This window comes from Tetrao urogallus (genome assembly GCF_951394365.1).
Source record: "Tetrao urogallus genome assembly, chromosome: 18".
NCBI lineage: Eukaryota > Metazoa > Chordata > Aves > Galliformes > Phasianidae > Tetrao > Tetrao urogallus.
In genome coordinates, this window is record NC_136831.1 from 6602539 (window position 1) to 6619648 (window position 17110).

General features: G+C 41.8%; 2 protein-coding genes across 3 annotated transcripts in view; one reads left to right on the plus strand and one right to left on the minus strand.

Annotated features, from left to right (window-relative positions):
• Nucleotides 1-710, minus strand: part of SRSF2 (serine and arginine rich splicing factor 2) — a gene marked incomplete at both ends in the record, with an annotated part of 981 nt that extends 271 nt beyond the window's left edge. The window contains 2 exons of the mRNA XM_079544410.1: nt 1-33; nt 349-710. The exon at nt 1-33 is cut by the window's left edge and continues 271 nt beyond it. Of these exons, the coding sequence (XP_079400536.1) occupies nt 1-33; nt 349-710 (395 nt within the window). The remainder of the gene's footprint in view (nt 34-348) is intronic.
• Nucleotides 711-3347: 2637 nt separating this feature from the next.
• MFSD11 (major facilitator superfamily domain containing 11) lies at nt 3348-15648 on the plus strand (the record flags this gene model as incomplete). Of its 2 annotated transcripts, XM_079544510.1 has the most annotated exons (13): nt 3348-3443; nt 4779-4834; nt 5849-5956; nt 6379-6458; nt 6557-6653; nt 8367-8425; nt 9661-9802; nt 10629-10669; nt 11795-11860; nt 13261-13386; nt 13817-13991; nt 14858-14993; nt 15484-15648. In XM_079544510.1, the coding sequence occupies 13 exons, from the start codon at nt 3348-3350 to the stop codon at nt 15646-15648; spliced, it is 1347 nt and encodes a 448-aa protein (XP_079400636.1). The 2 variants fall into 2 exon arrangements, with proteins under 2 accessions (XP_079400636.1, XP_079400637.1); XM_079544511.1 differs by lacking the exons at nt 6557-6653; nt 8367-8425.
• Nucleotides 15649-17110: the final 1462 nt, after the last annotated feature.

Genomic DNA, 17110 nt, shown 5'->3' on the forward strand with positions numbered 1-17110 from the left:
CTTCTCGATCGGCTGCGGCGGCGCCTCCTAGGGCTACAACGAGAGGAGCGGGAGGAAAAAAAAAACGTTAGAATGGAACGCAGGCTGCGCAACGGTCCGCGCTACTGGTCCGCACTGCTACTACTCGAGGACGGGGCGGGAGGAACGGCCCCACGTGGGCGAGAAAATGAGCGTTCAGAGGGCGCCATTGTTCAGAGCGAGTGGCCGGGGGCTAAAGCCGCTGCGGGGCACCCCACGTGCTTCCGCGGCTCCCTCCCCATCTAGAAACTCCTTTGGAAAGCGAAAAAGTACCGAGCGGCTGCGCCGTGCGAGCAGAGCCCGGCCCTTTTCTCCTCTCCGGCCACTCACCTGCGGCTGCGGCGGCCGTAACCGCTGCTCCCGTAGCGGCGGGGCGGAGGGCCGCGGCGGCTGTGGTGCGAGTCCGGGGGGCGGCCGTAACGGGCCATTTGCACGCGGAGCTCGCGGCCATCCAGCACGGCCCCGTCCATCGCGTCCATCGCGTCCTCGGCGTCGCGTTTGTCGTGGAAACGGACGAAAGCGAAGCCACGGCTCTCCTTGGTGTAGCGGTCCCGGGGGATGTAGACGTCACCCACACGGCCGTACTTCTCGAAAACCCTCCGGAGAGTGTCCGGGGACGTCCGGTAGGTCAGGTTGTCCACCTTGAGGGACGTCATGCCCTCCACATCTGGCGGAGGGCGCCCGTAGCTCATGGCGGGCTGTAGCCCCCCGAGGGGCGGCGGCGGCTGAGGAGAAGAAACCCGAGGGAAGGGAGGAGAATTTGGAGGCGGCGCGGCCCGGAGCGGGAAGCGCCTCACACGGGAGGAGGAGCGCCGGAGCGGCGGCCGCGCAGAGTCCAGAAAGGAGGAGAGCTACAGGGCATAGGGAAAAGCCGCAGGGTCCTCGGCGGGGAGGGAAGGAGCAAGCACCCACCTTCGGGCTCTGAGAAAAGGACGAGGCCTAAGGCCGCAACGGAGACGCAGCGCCAGGACAACCGCCCTGCCCGCGGCCGTGAGAAAATGAGCGGGGCGCCGCCCGCGCGCGCCTACTTAACGCCACAAAATGGCCGCCGCTACCCCGGAAGTGAAAGCGCCGCTGGCGCGCGTGGTGGAACGCAAACCGGAAGCGACCGAGCAGCTTTTAGCACTTTTTTTTTTTTTTTTTCTTAAACTCCTGACCTCGGTTCCCTGAGGCAGCCCGGCAAGTAGCGGGGAAAGTAGGTGTCGACATTAACGGCGTGTACGCGTTTAAAAGTGACAATTGAGGCGGATCTGCGGTGACCCGGAAGCAATCGGCAAAGGCAAATTTTGAACATGTGTTATAAAGGGAAAAAAAAACGAAAAAAAAAAGAAACAAGTCGAGGGCTGAATGTTGTGGTGGAGGGAAGGAAGAGCTGGAAACCCTACGGTGTGGAGAAAAAAATAAGAAAATCGTTGCGAAGGAAAAGCCCCTGCGCGGGAGGAGGCGGCCTAAAATGGCGGATACTTGGGGGGAGGGGGGGGGGCGGTGCTGCTGCGGCGCTGCGCGGGCGCTTCTCTGCCTTGGGCGCAGCCGCAGTGCTTAATTCTTACCTCTGAGCTGTGGTAAATGTTTCTATTCTGTCTGTTCTGTAAGCCGTTTTTAAAGGACAGGAATGAAGAAAGCTGTTTTAGTATGAAGGGGGGAGAAAAAGGCTGAGAAAGCAAGTTCAATTAGTGATGATTTGGATACAAACCCAGAGGCAACAAGTTGTTTCCTATAGAAAAGATTTAGGAAATCAAATAACCTGGGATTGGCTTTCATGTCTGTATTGATTGGCGTTTTATTGTTTTTTTTTTCCTGTTCAGAGAGTTTGGATTCATTGCTTTCTGATTCCTCTGCCAAAATGCTTTCACTCATGAGGAATTTAAAGTCTGTATCTTTACAGTGATTTCTTTAAAATGACAGAGGTGGTTCCCTGTGTCCCTCAGTTGCCTGAAGGGCAATCCCTTCGGTGTAAGCTGCTGTCAGCAGAACGATCCCCACACAGCAGTGAGTGGGACTCAACGGCTGTGGGCAGGGAAACATAGGGTCTGTTTGTTTAGCGATGCCTTAAAGTAAAAATTGGATTTAAAAATTCAATCTAATTTTAAATACTTAATATAGGAAGGGAGCTTCGCTGACATTAAAAGCAACACCTTGATATTGCTCTTTGGTCTTTGTAAAGTAGCCTCTGTATGGTCAAGCTGACTTTCTTCCACAAGTAAAGAATAAAACTTTATGACTTGCCGTTTTCTTAAGTTCTGAATTTTCATCCATTCCTCTTTGTCTGGCAGTTCATGGCGCTGGATTAGCAGAATGCTCCACTCCTGACTCAGGAGATGCAGAATATAGACAAGGTACTGACAGTGACAAGCAGCCATTCCGTCCATACCAGGTGTGTGTTACCCTGTGTTAGTTTTGCTGACAGTTTGACAGAGGGTTTCAAATCAAAAATATGAATTGATCTTGAATGTATTACTGAAAACCTCTGTAAAGCAGGATATTAGGAGCGAAACGTTACTAAAAGTGAATGTTTCTTGAGAGGAAGCAGTGGAATATTATACAGACCGTTCCTTCTCCAGAGTCACTAAGATAAGGCAAAAGCACCAAGCAGAACTTTTTTTTTTCAGTGTTGGTGATACTGAGAAGTTTCTCTTTTGAGGAATTATTTGCTCTCCAGAGTGACCTTTGCTATGTAGGAATCCAACAAACTAGACATTTTTCTTAGATAAGTTTTTCCAATTCTAAGGAGATGTCTGTGCTTTCAAGTATAAAGAAGAAAGGGTACAGTGATAAAACTGCATTTCCCATAGTGCACGAGGGCTTTCTAAGCAGGATCAGCTGATCTGTATTGTGAAATGTTCCTTATTTCCTGTCCAGCATGCATGGAAATGACTTGTGTGTGTTAATATCTCATCTTTCCTTTGTCAGGTGATTTACTGGCTTTTGACCAGAATTCTAGTCCGTGGCAAGAAACTCAGCTGATTAACCATCTCGATGCTTGGAAAACTGCTTCTCTGGGTGGAATGAGATGTCACGGAGAAGTAACATACTGCTGTCTGCTCTCTTAACTTAATGGGAAAAGGTAGAAAGAATTTTGATCTTTACTTTTTGTATCTATCCACTTATTTTTCCAATGTACTGACTTTGCTGTGTTATTTAAACAAATCCTGGCAGCTAACAAGTAGCTCTCAGGAATCATCATTTTTTAAGGGTTTTTTGTTGGTGGTGGTTTATTCTTTTTTTTTTTTTTTTCTTATTTCTTTAAACAGGAGTTAAGTGGAAACTTTTAAAGGGAAATAGATTTTTTTCCAGACTGAAGCTGAGAACTTGGCAAAATAACCCACAAAATGTCTCCTGACTCAAAAAAACTTTTCAACGTACTTATTTTGGGAATCTCATTCATGTTTATATTCACTGCTTTCCAAACATGTGGAAATATTGCGGTAGGTGTGCATATCAAAACATTCCACAGCTATGTGACAGTTCTGTGCTTTGTCTAATGTGTGAGTTTGTAGTGAGATTTTTAATGTGCAGTGCAGCTTTTGACATTTTGTCTCCTTTCTTTTGGTTTAGCGTTAACTAGATCAAGTTGGTTAACAGGATGCTTAATCAGTTTATTTCCTTAAGGTATCATAGTTACGTATGTAACTCTGTCTGATTGCTTAGACAATGGAAAATTAAGTAATCCTATCAAATGTTAGAACTTCAATGCCTGTTTTGCTTCATTCCATATATAACAATTGATTTTTATTGTATCTTTCACATTCCTGTTTTTTTTGTATATAAGCCCTTTCAAAATGTCTGCCTAATATGTTATTATTACCTCTAGTTAACCTAGGGGTTAACTAGAAACCTAGTTTCTGCTGGAGTTTCTTTCCTAATGCTACCTATCTTTCTGTTTTAACAAACTGAACATTGAAGGGGAGTGTGAGGTTGACACCTGACGAGCAGTCAGGCTCACACAGCTGCTAGAACTGCCAGGTCACCTTCTCTAACTTAGTTGTTGATATTACTTTTGGTATCAGTCTTATGTCAACCTACATCTTGCTTCTCTTTTCTTGCACATTAAGAAGAATTCTTTCTGAGTTTGAACATCTAAATGTCCTTCTCTATACTGTAGAAGTAATTGCTTACAACAGTTATTGTTGTTAAATTATTATACGGCACAGTGATTAAATTCTGCTACGCAATGAATGTGCAGCACCTCACTGAATTGGGCCTAGTGATCGTGCAGTGATGTAATGTATTGTCATTAAAGTCATTAAAAGTGACTTTCAATCAGATCTGCCAGACAATCCAGCTAATTACATGGTCTCATGATCACTAAAGCTGATTCAAGGGGGAAAAAAAAGGAACAAGCTGTTAACGGAAAGACTGAAAGGATGGAAACTCTTCGCTGAAATTCAAGTACAGCTGAAGCCCAAGTTTGGATAAATTAAGAATACAGTGAATATTCAGCTTGCTCTCCCTCACTGTTTAGATGACGATAGTAATGTGTAGGTACCTAAGAGAAATGTTTTGTGAAACAGAAGTTTTGTGAAATACTGTAAGATCTGTGGTGAAATCAGGATATAATTCCCAAATCTTTATTACTGCTTCAGACAGATGTTTCCCTGTCTGCTATCTCCTTCATCTTCATTGTGGAGATATTGTCAGTTGTAATTAATGCTTTAAGTAGAGTGTATTAGTGATAATTTTTGATGTTTGGCACCGACTTCAATCTGTTACAAATGACTTCAAGATGTTCTAACAATATTGCACATGATTTCTCCTCACAGCAAACAGTTATTACAAATTTAAACAGCACAGATTTTCATGGCAGCGGCTACACAAGGTAACTCACACACATTTTCTTACTACTTTGCTCCTTGCAGGGTGAAGTTAGTTATAATTACATCTGGTAGAGATATACTCTCAAGAGATTCTAGTGCTCTGCTGGCTTCACGATTTAATGGCATACTTAAAGCAGTTTAAATCATGACTCTCACATTCAGTCCTAATCTGAATTACTTGTTTCTAATTGAGCTACGTGATCGTTTTGTGTATGTTCTTTGTAAAACTAAAACTACCATTCAGGCATCACATTCTCAGCTTTTTATCTTAGTAAATTTAAAAAATGTGGAAATTTGTAAAAAAGACAGTAAACTGCTAAGGCCTTGGTTGTTTGCCCCATCTGCTTCTGTGCCTTGGTGTAGTATATGGGTTGTTTGGATCAACTTGTAGGAAATACTGCAACATAGTTGGGAAAGAAGCAACCAGAAACACAAGAAGAGAAGCAAGGTTTTCAGCTGTCAAATACCACTCTGAATGTTTATTGCACTGACTTGGCCAGACTCACCAAGTATGATCAGGGAGCTTTTGTAAACCAAATTGATCTGTCATATAAGAAAACCCAGATGCTGTTTTGAAAGGTTTACTGTCTTAATATAAACTAAAATTACGGCTACTACAAAATATATCTATACAATTTTTATGGTGCATTTGACAGAAGATGAAAAGCTCACTAATAGATGAAAGTGGTTTGGTACATTGTGCTTTAGAAGTACTGGACAGAAAATAGAGCAACTTGTTAAGGCAGTTTGACAAAACCCTGTCATAAATTAGAAGATATGCTGGCCTGCAATGGCCTGGGACTCAATTCAGCAGTGCAAGATACACTTGAGTGTTTCTGTATGGAGTAAAATGGTTGAAGGTAATTAACAACAGAAAGGAAGGAAATGTTTGAATATAAAAATGAGGCAGTTGCTTATGTATATTTTGATACTTTGGAATCAGCTGAGTCTTCTTAAACAATCTGATTTGTAACCTGCATTTAGTACTTCACTATCTTTGTTGTTTGTTTATGTAGTATGTCCGTTATTTATGGAGTTTTCTCAGCATCAAACCTTATCTCACCTTCAGTGGTTGCACTAGTAGGACCTCAACTCTCCATGTTTATTAGTGGCATATTTTATAGGTAAGTATTATTTTTAATTTCTTTGAAATATCTTTTTTTTTCCACATGGAAGAGCAGTATCAAACACAAAATTGTACTGGCTGAGGAAAACACAATGCTGAGCTGCTACATGTAGCAGTAGGTAACTTCAGGGCACTTCAAGCCTACTGGAAACTGTGTTTTTTTTCTCATGGTTTCCAGTTTGCTGACTGGAGTTCATGTTGTGGTCTCAAGTTGTTGACTGCATAAACAAAGTTCTACATTCTTGGTGAAGTAAAAAGCTTACCTTTTTTTTTTTTTTTTTACATAACCTGAACTGTATTGCATGGTACCTTGGGTGACAGTGGATGACATAGGAGAAGCTAAGTAAGATAGCTGTTTCTTAAAAAGGACATTCCACTTTGTTTTATGTTCAATAAATTTATCTATTTCTTCTATTCTAGTTTATACATTGCAGTTTTTATCCAACCTTCTACGTGGAGTTTCTATACTGCTTCTGTTTTTATTGGCATTGCAGCTGCAGGTAAGCATTGCTCTTATTCTGCTCACAGTTCTTTGCTCTATTTGAATATACTTCCAAAGCACTTTCATTTCCTGACCAATATCTTTTGCACATTTCAGTGCTATGGACGGCACAGGGAAATTGCTTGACTATAAATTCTGATGAAAACACCATTGGAAGGAACAGTGGAGTATTTTGGGCACTCTTGCAGTCCAGGTAAGCTTTAAGTAATAGCTTTTTAGTTGCAGTAGTGGAAATGCAGCTTGAAGCAGTGATGGAGCACCTGGTGAGGAGGCAGGGCTAACCCAGGGGAGCTTAGGTGTATGTAACACCTGAGTGAGCAGAGGGGGTGGAGCCAGGATCCACCCCTTCCCAGACCTCATTTCAGGGTTGGCAGTGGAGGTGAGGGTGTTTTGCTAGAGATCTCTGCTTACCTGAGGTCTTTTGAGAGTAAGCAGATTTTGTTGTTGTTTCTGTATTTCTGGTATTTTGCAGTCAATGAAGTGGAGAGTTTAGAGCAAAGCTTCTAAAGCTTTGTGCATTATAAGACAGTGAATGAAAGCTTCCTATTGCAAGTCCCTGCTCTTGATGTGCTAAAAAGATACATGTTAGTTCAGGGAGCATTTAGCAAATATCTTGATCTTGGAGGGCTGTTTTGCATTGGGATCATGAGCTTATTAATGAGATCTCATGACCCTGAATGGCCTCACCATGTCTCCATCTCACCTCTGCCTGAGAGCCCCATTTAACCTCAGTGCTGGGCCTCCACTTGCTCTGGAACTTTGCTGGAGGAAAAGATGATGGAAACGTGCATGAAAACAGAGCTGTTGATTTGAAGAGAGAATAAAAAGACTGGGACAGTTTGGAGAGAAGTAAAATGAGGAGTATTTTACTCATGGGTTAGCAGAACAGGAAGGTGGCAGCTGAGCAGAATGTGGAGCTGTTAGTAAGAACTGCTGTACTAGAGCTCAGGTAATGTGTTGAAACTAGGAAAAGATTAATTTGGAACGGGTGAATTGCTTTTTTTATGTGATGTGTGAAAAACTTTTAGAATTCCCTCCTGCTGGAGGATTTGGAGTTGGATAAGTTTGGAGGAGTTGGATAATGTCAGCAGGACTGAAAAGAGATTAAACTCCCTGATAGTAGGGCCACAGATGTATCCTGAAGGCAGATAGCTCTTATGCTGCTAATACAGTGCTTCTGGGTATTGAGAAATAGTGCAGGGGATGAGTCACGGTGGTAGGCTGATGAGCTTGCTCTAAATGGCATTGCTGGTGCTGTGTGGAGACAGAGTGCTGCATTAATGGAACAGCAGTGTGAAACAGTGCTGTGCTGCTCGTGTTTCGTGTTTTGGAATTAATTAATGTCTTGGTGCAGCAAAGTCCTGATTTCCACAAACTCAAGTAATTGTGTGTTTTATAGCGAGTAGAATGTTTGAGTTCAGATGAGGAAATTTCACTCTAAGGCTGTTTTGAGTCACCATTCATTCTGAGCTGATGTATTTCAGGGAACTGCATGTAGAAACACAGAATTTCCCCAACCTGTTAACAGCCAGTTAAGTATTGCTGAACTAATATTTCAGACGAGACACACGACTCGTGTAGGGGAGTACTGCAAATTCATCTCTATAGATACATCATCTTTCTAAGCTACACCCTTCCAAAAACAGTGAGAGAGAGAAGAAATGGCCATCTAAGTTCATTTGTTACTATCTTGTTCTGCATTGATTCCTAAGAAGAACATTAGGGTGAAAAATACTCTCCTGTGTTTGCAGTTCTCTACAGAATAAACAGTTTGCAAGGGAAATGACTGCTTTCTTATCCTTTCACAATTGTGCAGTACTGGTTTTGCACAGAGCTGTGTCACTGTGATGCTGTGATCTTAATCCTACCACAAAAAGTTCACCTGTGTTGTTCTTCTTGTTTACAGCTTGTTTTTTGGAAACCTGTATATATACTTTGCTTGGCAAGGAAAAACTTACATATCAGGTGGGTGTTACTTGTCTATGGCAAGATGGTAACAGAATTATACAGGTGCCACTTTCTAGCATAGTCACTCAGGAATAAGGCACTGACATCTAAATGCTAATTATCTGGCTTCAGGAGTGCTGCCTCTGCTCCACTTCGTGCCTCTGCTAAATGCACTGTCTCAGTTCTCCATAGGCCTTGGCTTGGTAGCACAGCACAGGTTAATTTTTGAAAGTCAGCTCCCACGTTCTCTCATGGGGGCCTTGAAGTTCTGTGCCTTCTAAGTTTCACTGCCATTGCTAACCACAGAATGCAGCCATTAAACATGAGGGAGCTCTGCTGTTGTGACTTCTTACATTTTCAAATGGAAATCGCTGTTGAAATGTCTGGAGACACTTTTTTGAAAGCTAGAAGTTAGTATTAGAAGCTCAGACAGCACTTGAAAATCAGTTCCTCCTTTTTACTGCCTATATTATAGGCATCTCAAGATGAAGCACGTTTTCTTGATCTATAATCATGCACAGGTTATTTTTAATTGGGATAGAACAATTTACTGTTTGCCTTTAAGCAAACATCCATTAAACACAAGCACAGGCAATGTCTTTGTGTTTGTTCACTGGTTCTATCACAACTGTTAGCAGTTTCAGCATTTTTTTCCCCTGCCTAATTTGCAAATAGGAATAACTTTGGTATTGCAGACTTTCCTTTGCCAGACAAGTTGTGTGGTGCACCAGAGCTGGTGCAGAGGGAAGCAGTTCCTTCCTCCAGTAGTACACACTGTATGCTGCCTCAGTTACTGAGGTATCAGTGCTGTTAAGGCCTTTGTAGTATACAACTCTAATAATCTGATGTTACAGTGCTAATATCTGGTAAAGAACAAATTCTTGGGTATCTGCAGGCCTTTGGGGTAGCTTCCTATGTCCGTTCTGAATTATACATCTCTTGAAACATAGATTTTTTTCCTGCTAATAGTTCATGCATTTCATTGCTAACTGGCTCCTCCCTGGTCATAGTCTTTTGTGGCAGGAAATGCAAGTAACACTCTTTAATATGCCAATGTTTTATTGGCATTGTGAAAATGAGGTAGGAATTTACCAGTAACTGTGTTCATTTGTTCCACATGCAAGGTAACGTAGAAAATCAGTAAGCATTTTAAACAGTGCTCTGAATTATGCTTGTATTAGTTCTTTGAAGGTAGCTGACTTTGTCTGAATTGCTTTTACATGCCTTGTTATGACTTTAATTTGTTTTTCCAGAGAGCGATCGCAGAACTGTCTTCATTGCCCTGACTGTTATCAGTCTTGTGGGCACAGTTCTGTTCTTTCTGATTAGGAAACAAGAGGACACAAAAGCTCCAGGGGAGGAAGATTCTGCTAATGAAATCCACGGGGGCAGCTCGTAAGTGCTTGCAACAATGGTTTATTGTCACATGTACTTACTTATGTGTCCCTGCTTCTTAATGGAGTGTCAGTTTCACTTTCCCCTCTGAACTGGAAGCCTGAATGTTATGAAGAACCTGTAGAATGCACACATTTGATAGAAAAGTGTCTGTATGTGAACAAGTGAGAATCAATTAATGTTCTGCATATGACATTTTCAAGGATGGAGTGAGGTAATGCACATCAAGTTTTTCCATTAATGAGTGAGTGCCTTTGGAGAGATACCACTTACCTCTTTTTCTCCACTGATGGTTAAATGTGCATCTGGCTTTTGTAGTCTTTCTTTGTCTAATCAGTCCAGGTTAAGGGCTGGAATGAGCAGAAATTATTCCCATCCTTTTTCTAAGTTATATTTTCATACTAATGTATTTGTCATATATACTCAAAATATTCAGGTGCAACTTCTGAGTACGCTGGAAGGCAGGCAGACACAGTGCAGTTTTGCTTGAGGCATCATTTTAGATATTTTTGTTTTATTAAAATAATGTTAGAAAAATGTCACCAAGTGTGTGCTGGTGAAAAAGCTCTGCCAGCCATTTCTAAACCTGCTCAGAAGGAAATCTCTTGGGTTAAATTTTGAATGGTGTTCCCTTGCTCAGAAAGCCAGATGCATTTTGTGGTCAGTAGTTTAGAGTCTCAAATAACAATGCATTAGCATATTTCAGTACATAATACAGGCCTAAAAAATGTACAGACATCTTGAAGAATGAACTCATCTGCCTTCAGAGCAATGATATGAGGTGGTTATTCGTTTTCTTTTTTGACTGAGTCATTTATGCACCCAGGTCTGCACGAAACAAGCTGATGAGAGCAGTGGATGCCTTCAGTAAGTACTGCTGAACATACAAGCTGCTTCAAAAAATCCTGACAAATCCTTTCCAGCTCTCCTTGGTTCTGCTGATACGTGAAAATGTACAAATCACTCAGAACAAAAAGTTGCAGATAAATAAGGTTAAGAATGCATTTCAGTTATTGCACTTGAAAAACAGAAATTTAGATCCGGCCTTTGGGGAAAGAGACTGCCAAGGGCAATGACTTTCAGACTAGAGATGGCAATTCATGTGTGGATATGGGGCTGATGAGGTTTGAACGTGATAGGAGCTGAGTTTTCTGTGTGAATATTTGTGACTTTAAGAGTAAACAAGGTTTGCAAATGGAACAGCTTGGAAACGCTGAAGTTGTGGGCAGATTGCTGTTGGTGTGCAGCTGGTGTGAGGTGGCTGGCTGAACTCTAGAGTGCTTCTCCCATGATGGTGTCATACAACCAAAGTCTGTCTGCAAGCAAAGAAAGTGTAACAGACATCACCTCTGTGCTGGTATAGTGCAGGAGGAATTTGAGTTTGAGATGCAAGCTGCTTTACAATGCATTCCTTATGCAGACAAGCTCAGAAACAACAGGTCACCCCTGGGGAAAGCTTGTGAATGAAAGTTAAATTGCCTTCTGCAGTAAAAAGAAAAAAAAGAAGGAAAAAAACCCAACAAAACAGCATAAAGGAGAAGCTGCATATTACTTTTTGTCACCAGATGGTAACACTTTAAATCAATGTTTTTGAACTGAACTGATCAGTTCCCACCGAGTTTGATACGGTCTGTCAGTGTCTGCTTGTTTTAAGATCATGGAGATCTTCATGGACAAAATATGCTTATAGGAGTTAATCGCCATGAACAGTGAGTACAAAAATACAGTGAGGAATAAATTGTCTGCTGGTAGAAAACTGCACATCTCCCTCTTTAATATTTTCCTCCTTGCATTTCTTACAAAAAGATTTGAGATCACATCGTTGTTGTAGAGTGCAAATGAAGGTCTGTATGCTTAGCACTCTAATTTTCTCATTGCAAGAAAGTCACAGTTGAAATAACTTATTTTTGGCTTAAGCAGAGAGCAAAGAAAGGGCAGGTGCTCTTAGTGGTGTTAGTGGAAGTCACATTAATCTCCTTTGTGTCTTTCCAGAGAGATCTATAAAGCTAAGCTTCACGAAAGAGATTCTGCTCCTCAGTGTTACAACAGCCTACACAGGTATGAGGCAAGCACAGTGTGTGATTGTGCAGCACTGCTGGGCATCGTTTGGAGTTTTAGACAGTGACCACAGAGCTGAGTGGTGACCTGTGTGTCTCTGCAAACAGTACTTGAATATTTCAGGTGCCTTTGGTATTACTGTGGCAGGAACTCTCTTCACCAACTTCAGTTTGAACTTGATCTGCCACTGTTAGACCAAAGTATGAGCTGTAGAATAGAAGTGCATTTATTTGTACCATATATTAAAGCAGTTATTCCACAAAAAGACTGTTAAAAGGTTCAAGATCTTGAAGGATTTTTGTTTTTTTTTTTTCCTACCTATTTGGCTTTGGTTTTTATAGTTAAGCCAAATGAACTAACTTGAATTCCTTGTAGATGTTCAGTGCAACAGGAGTGTGAAACAAGATAACGAGGCAAGGGCACGGGGTGTTGTGTGATGAGATCTGAGATTGGTACGGAAGGTTTTGTAGAAAAGAATCAGTCCAGCTTGAAAGCGCTGCGTGCTGCCATCTGGTGGCTCCTGGTCGGTATTGCTACTGCGTGGGGAAACGGGAAGTCCCGTAGGACTGGCGCAGGCTTTTACTTCCAAAGGTGCGGTTTGATTAATCGGGCTGTTGAGAGCTCGTTCTTTTGTGAGGCTCTGCAGGTCGCATGCAGCATTACACAGCCTGCTGCTGGTACACCAACGTGTGGCGTGCTGTGTTTTTGCCATAGCAAAAGACAGAGGAGGGGAATGAGAGTTCTATTTTCTGTTTTTCTTTAAGCATAACTCTTGGGTTCTTGTGAATTTAATTGCTGTGAAGACACTGTGATTTTGAGACTAATGGTTCCTTATTTTGGACTTAGATGTGTCACCTTTCAGTATCAGCAGTAGAAAGAAAGATTTCTGACAAGTATTTGTTCTTGCTCTGCTTTCATTGTGCATCTGTGGGAAAGGAGCAGTTGAGCTTAAACTCCTCTTGTTTGGGATTTGGGGCTGCAGGGGTCTTTCTCAGAAATACTATAATCTGGAAAAAAAATCTTAAAGTGAAATAGTTTCATTTCCTCAGTTACTAAGTGCTGCTTCACACGGTGGTTCTTGTTTGAATGAAATTCCAAAGTTCTTGGAGAGGCAGAAATACAAACTGTTTATAGGGGTTGTGTCAACAGCAGCAGTACTGAGCCTTAGTGCATCTGATGCTAATTATGTGACTTTTTTTTTTTTATATTACTCCCATGAGCTAGCATAGAAAAGTATAATGATTGCATAGCTTAAACCTCCTCTTGTTTGTTTCTGTTACATTTACCTCTTTAAAATATGTATTTGAAAGTTACTTTAGGGAAAAACATTTAGATAAAAACTATTGCAAAGCTTATGAAGAAAGCCCTCATTTGTCAATCTTGTTTGCTTTCCTTCAAAGGTTTGGAGTTAACGTTCTTTTCTGGAGTGTATGGAACATGCATCGGTGCTGTGAATAGGTTTGGCAGAGAAGAGAAAAGCCTCATTGGTCTCTCTGGGATTTTTATTGGTGTTGGGGAAATTTTAGGTGAGTCAAAAGGAAATATTTGCTGATGAGCAACTTGGGTTCATAGAGAGGCACATGTTTTTGCAATCAACAAAGCTAGGCAGGACATCATCCCTCCTCACTCCATAGTGTTGTGAGGAGGAAACAGAAGTCCTGGCACGACACCTTGTGAAAAGATGAAGTGTCTTCATCAGCATCCACCTGAGAAATGTGCCTGCAGGTCTTGGACACCTCTGGCAACCCAGAGCTTCTGTCACCAGGAGAGCTGCTGTGGCAGAGCTGGCAGACACTTCGGGGCTGCTTTCATGTCTGTCAGTGCTTCAGTTGTTAAACACAGGGGTATTACAACCTATATTTTCAGTCTATTTTTAATGTTCATTACTTGGAATTCAATCCTGTTCTTTCTATCTTTGTTTCTGATGTAAGTCTCCCATCTTTTCCATCCCTACAGGTGGAGGAATCTTTGGTTTACTGAGCAAGAAGAATCGCTTTGGCAGGAACCCCATTGTGATGCTAGGCATCGTTGTCCACTTCATTGCCTTTTATTTAATTTTTGTCAACATGCCAAGCAATGCCCCTGTTGCTCCTATGGAAGGAACAGATGATATTGCTTATATGATTCCAAGGTGTGTAAGCTCTTTACTCTGGCTGTTATAACTCAAGATGCACATAAAACAGCTTGTACTTCTCATAGAAGACTCATTGAAACAGCTTTTTTGGTGCATACTCAATTTAGGGGCTTAAATGGTGTAAGAATAAAAAGCACAAGGATATTTGGTAGCAATTGTACTGTTTGAGAACATAACTCTTACAGTTGTGACCAACAACTCTTGTGCTGGCTGTCAGGAAGTTGGACTCATTCTTACTGTAGCATAGAACACCAGCTTTTCACTCTATGTGTTTGAATGCTCCTTGTCAAAGTCCAAAGTCTGTTAGTTAGGGGAAGAACATAGGGAGCATTCTTATCAGTGCAAGCTGTTTTTGGGTGTATTTGTGCTAATTTGTGTGAAAGTAACGTGGTCAGTTTGTGCAGGCACAGCTGCTCAGCTGCAGTGATTAGCATTTGTGCCTGTACGTGGGCCTGTATGTTTTTGATAGGAGTGTTTTTCTGAGTGAATTGGTCTTTTGCTCGTGTTCCTGCAGTTTTGTTGAATTCACTGTATGTGTGTCTTGGCTTTTGATCACTGCTGTGTGGGCTTTATGACTCCAGGCATCGAAATGAGATTTTAGCAGTTCTAATTCAGTGTAGAATTGACTGTTGGTAATACTGACAGAAGCCTTAGCATTCAAGGAATTAAAATCTGATGAAACTATTCTTTTTGCCAGCCAAGTGTTCCCACTTCTTTTCCAATGAAATTTAAAGTTTGGTAACTTTCTTCCATTCTCCATTTCCAAGGCTGTCAAAAGTAGTTCATAGGTTCATGCATTAGTCAGTAGCTGTGTGAGCTGCTTGAATGAGTGATTCTTACATTTGATTGCATTTTTCCCTCAGCAAAGAGGTGGCCATATTCTGCAGCTTTCTGTTGGGCCTGGGAGACAGCTGCTTCAATACCCAGCTGCTCAGCATTTTAGGATTCCTGTATTCTGAAGACAGTGCTCCTGCCTTTGCCATCTTTAAGTTTGTTCAGGTATTACCTCCCGTAACCTTCTGAATGTACAAGTGTGGGAATGCTCTTTGTGCAGCTTTAATGAAACTTTTACCCTTAAAAAGGATACGCTGCAAGTGAGCAGGAGTGGTTGTCCAAGTTTCTAGCTGTATTTTGGTAGAAAATAGTTTGTGATGCTGTAAAACTGAAAATAGGTTTTCTGGATTTTGTCCTAAAGCCTTGGCTGCATTGTTTCCAGACACAATGCTTTGAAATAGAGGAGAACCGTGCTTGCCATGCTTCAAATGTGTTCATTTTCTGCTGTGAACTCTATTTAAATAAGTACAAACTAAATCTGTTGTATATCATCTAGGGACATATGCTGTGGTATAATTTGATTGCTGTCTCTTCGAAAGAAGCATGCTTAAAGATGCATGTTGAACTGTGTGTATTGCCAGCTCTGTAACCTTGTGCAGCAGTGCTGGAGTGGATATCTCCACTTAAAATCCTTCACTTTTTTTTTCCCCACCAGTCCATCTGTGCAGCCGTTGCATTTTTCTACAGCAACTACTTCCTTCTGCAGTGGCAGCTCCTGATCATGGTGGTTGTTGGTTTCTTTGGGACAATCACCTTCTTTGCAGTGGAGTGGAAGGCAGCAGCATTGCTTGCCCGTGGCTCTGATTACAGCAGCATTTGATCTCAGTTTCCCACACCTATAAGGAAGAGCACAGGCACGTTTATTGACAAGTGATGCAAGAAGGTGGAAGGATCAAGCTGAAGAGATTCCGACGGAGGAAGCTACTAATAAATCACCAGTCCTCAAACTGAACATGAAATACAGGAAGAGAAAATGCTGAGACTGAAAGGCTTTTTCCTTGCTTTAATCAGCTGAGTGTGGTGTGCGTCTTCTTAAAAATCCTGTGTTAGAAATGGAAGGAAATAGAGATCAATGTATTGAACAGTTTTGTTCTGAGCCACATCTGAATGTGTAATGGCCTAATTTCACTGTCATCCACTACAGAATTCGTTTTTTCTTTCTCTCCCCAAATTATTTTCCCTGTATCCTAGTTCTGCAGACACTCAAATTCTCCCACTGAATGACCAATGCTTTTGTGATGTATTGCAGAACGCATCTGTAAAGCTGAGCAATCAATTCACAAGCATTGATGTTTTTTTTAACAATTAGATATGCAGGAACATTTCTGCAGGAAATGTCACCTTATTCTTTTACCTGGAAGTTCTCAAATCCTTGTGTAGAACAGTTTGCTTTACTCAGTCACCTCCAGGACACAAAACCAGCCTTTCATCCAGCGTCTCCCAGAGTAGAGCTGCAGTGGGGCAGCTGCTGTCACCTTCTCAGGGTAATGCTACATGAGGGGCTGCAGGCTTTCCTCCCAGACATCCTAGCAGTTCTTTCCAGTTCACAGATGGTGATGAAAGTTTCAGTGATGGGAATATTACCAAAGATACGTTCTAAAAGTGCATTTGGAGTCAGAATGTGATCTCTAAGAATCATCTTGTGGTGTTTATTCTGCTGCATGGTCTAAAAATACCTGAGATGATTGATGTCAGCTGTTTCCTTCAGTATATTTAGGGAAGACTGTACTGTAATCTCATTCTGCCTAATGTGGAAACAAGCTGAATGGCATGGCAACTAAATTTTAATCCGGAACGGTTGTAGATGGTGATCTCCTGCACTCAGCAAGTGCATCCCACCTTGCTTTTAGCTGTCTGCATGACATTGTATTGCTGTTTTGTTTCCATCTAGCAGATAAACACGATGCAGCTGAAAGCAGATAAACAACACTGAGCAAGTGGGAGTTTTTTAGACACTCCATGTAACTATTCTCAGAAAAGTACCATTTCCCAAGCTTTTCATGCACAGTCAGAATGCAAATGTCTTGTTATATGTTCAAAGGCACGTAAAAATATTGGCTTGGAGTATGCATTAGTAGCTCCTGCGTGTCGTACAGACACAGGTGTGCCCAAGGTTAAACTTGGTGAGGGAGTATGGTGTCTCCTGTGACATTTGCTGTCACTTCTGTTCTTGCAGAGCATATGAAACACTGCTCCCATGAAGCACAGCTGTCCTCATGCATAATGAGACAGCAGAGAAGGATTATTTTAGAGGTATAGGAGAAGATGTAAAATTTGCTCTA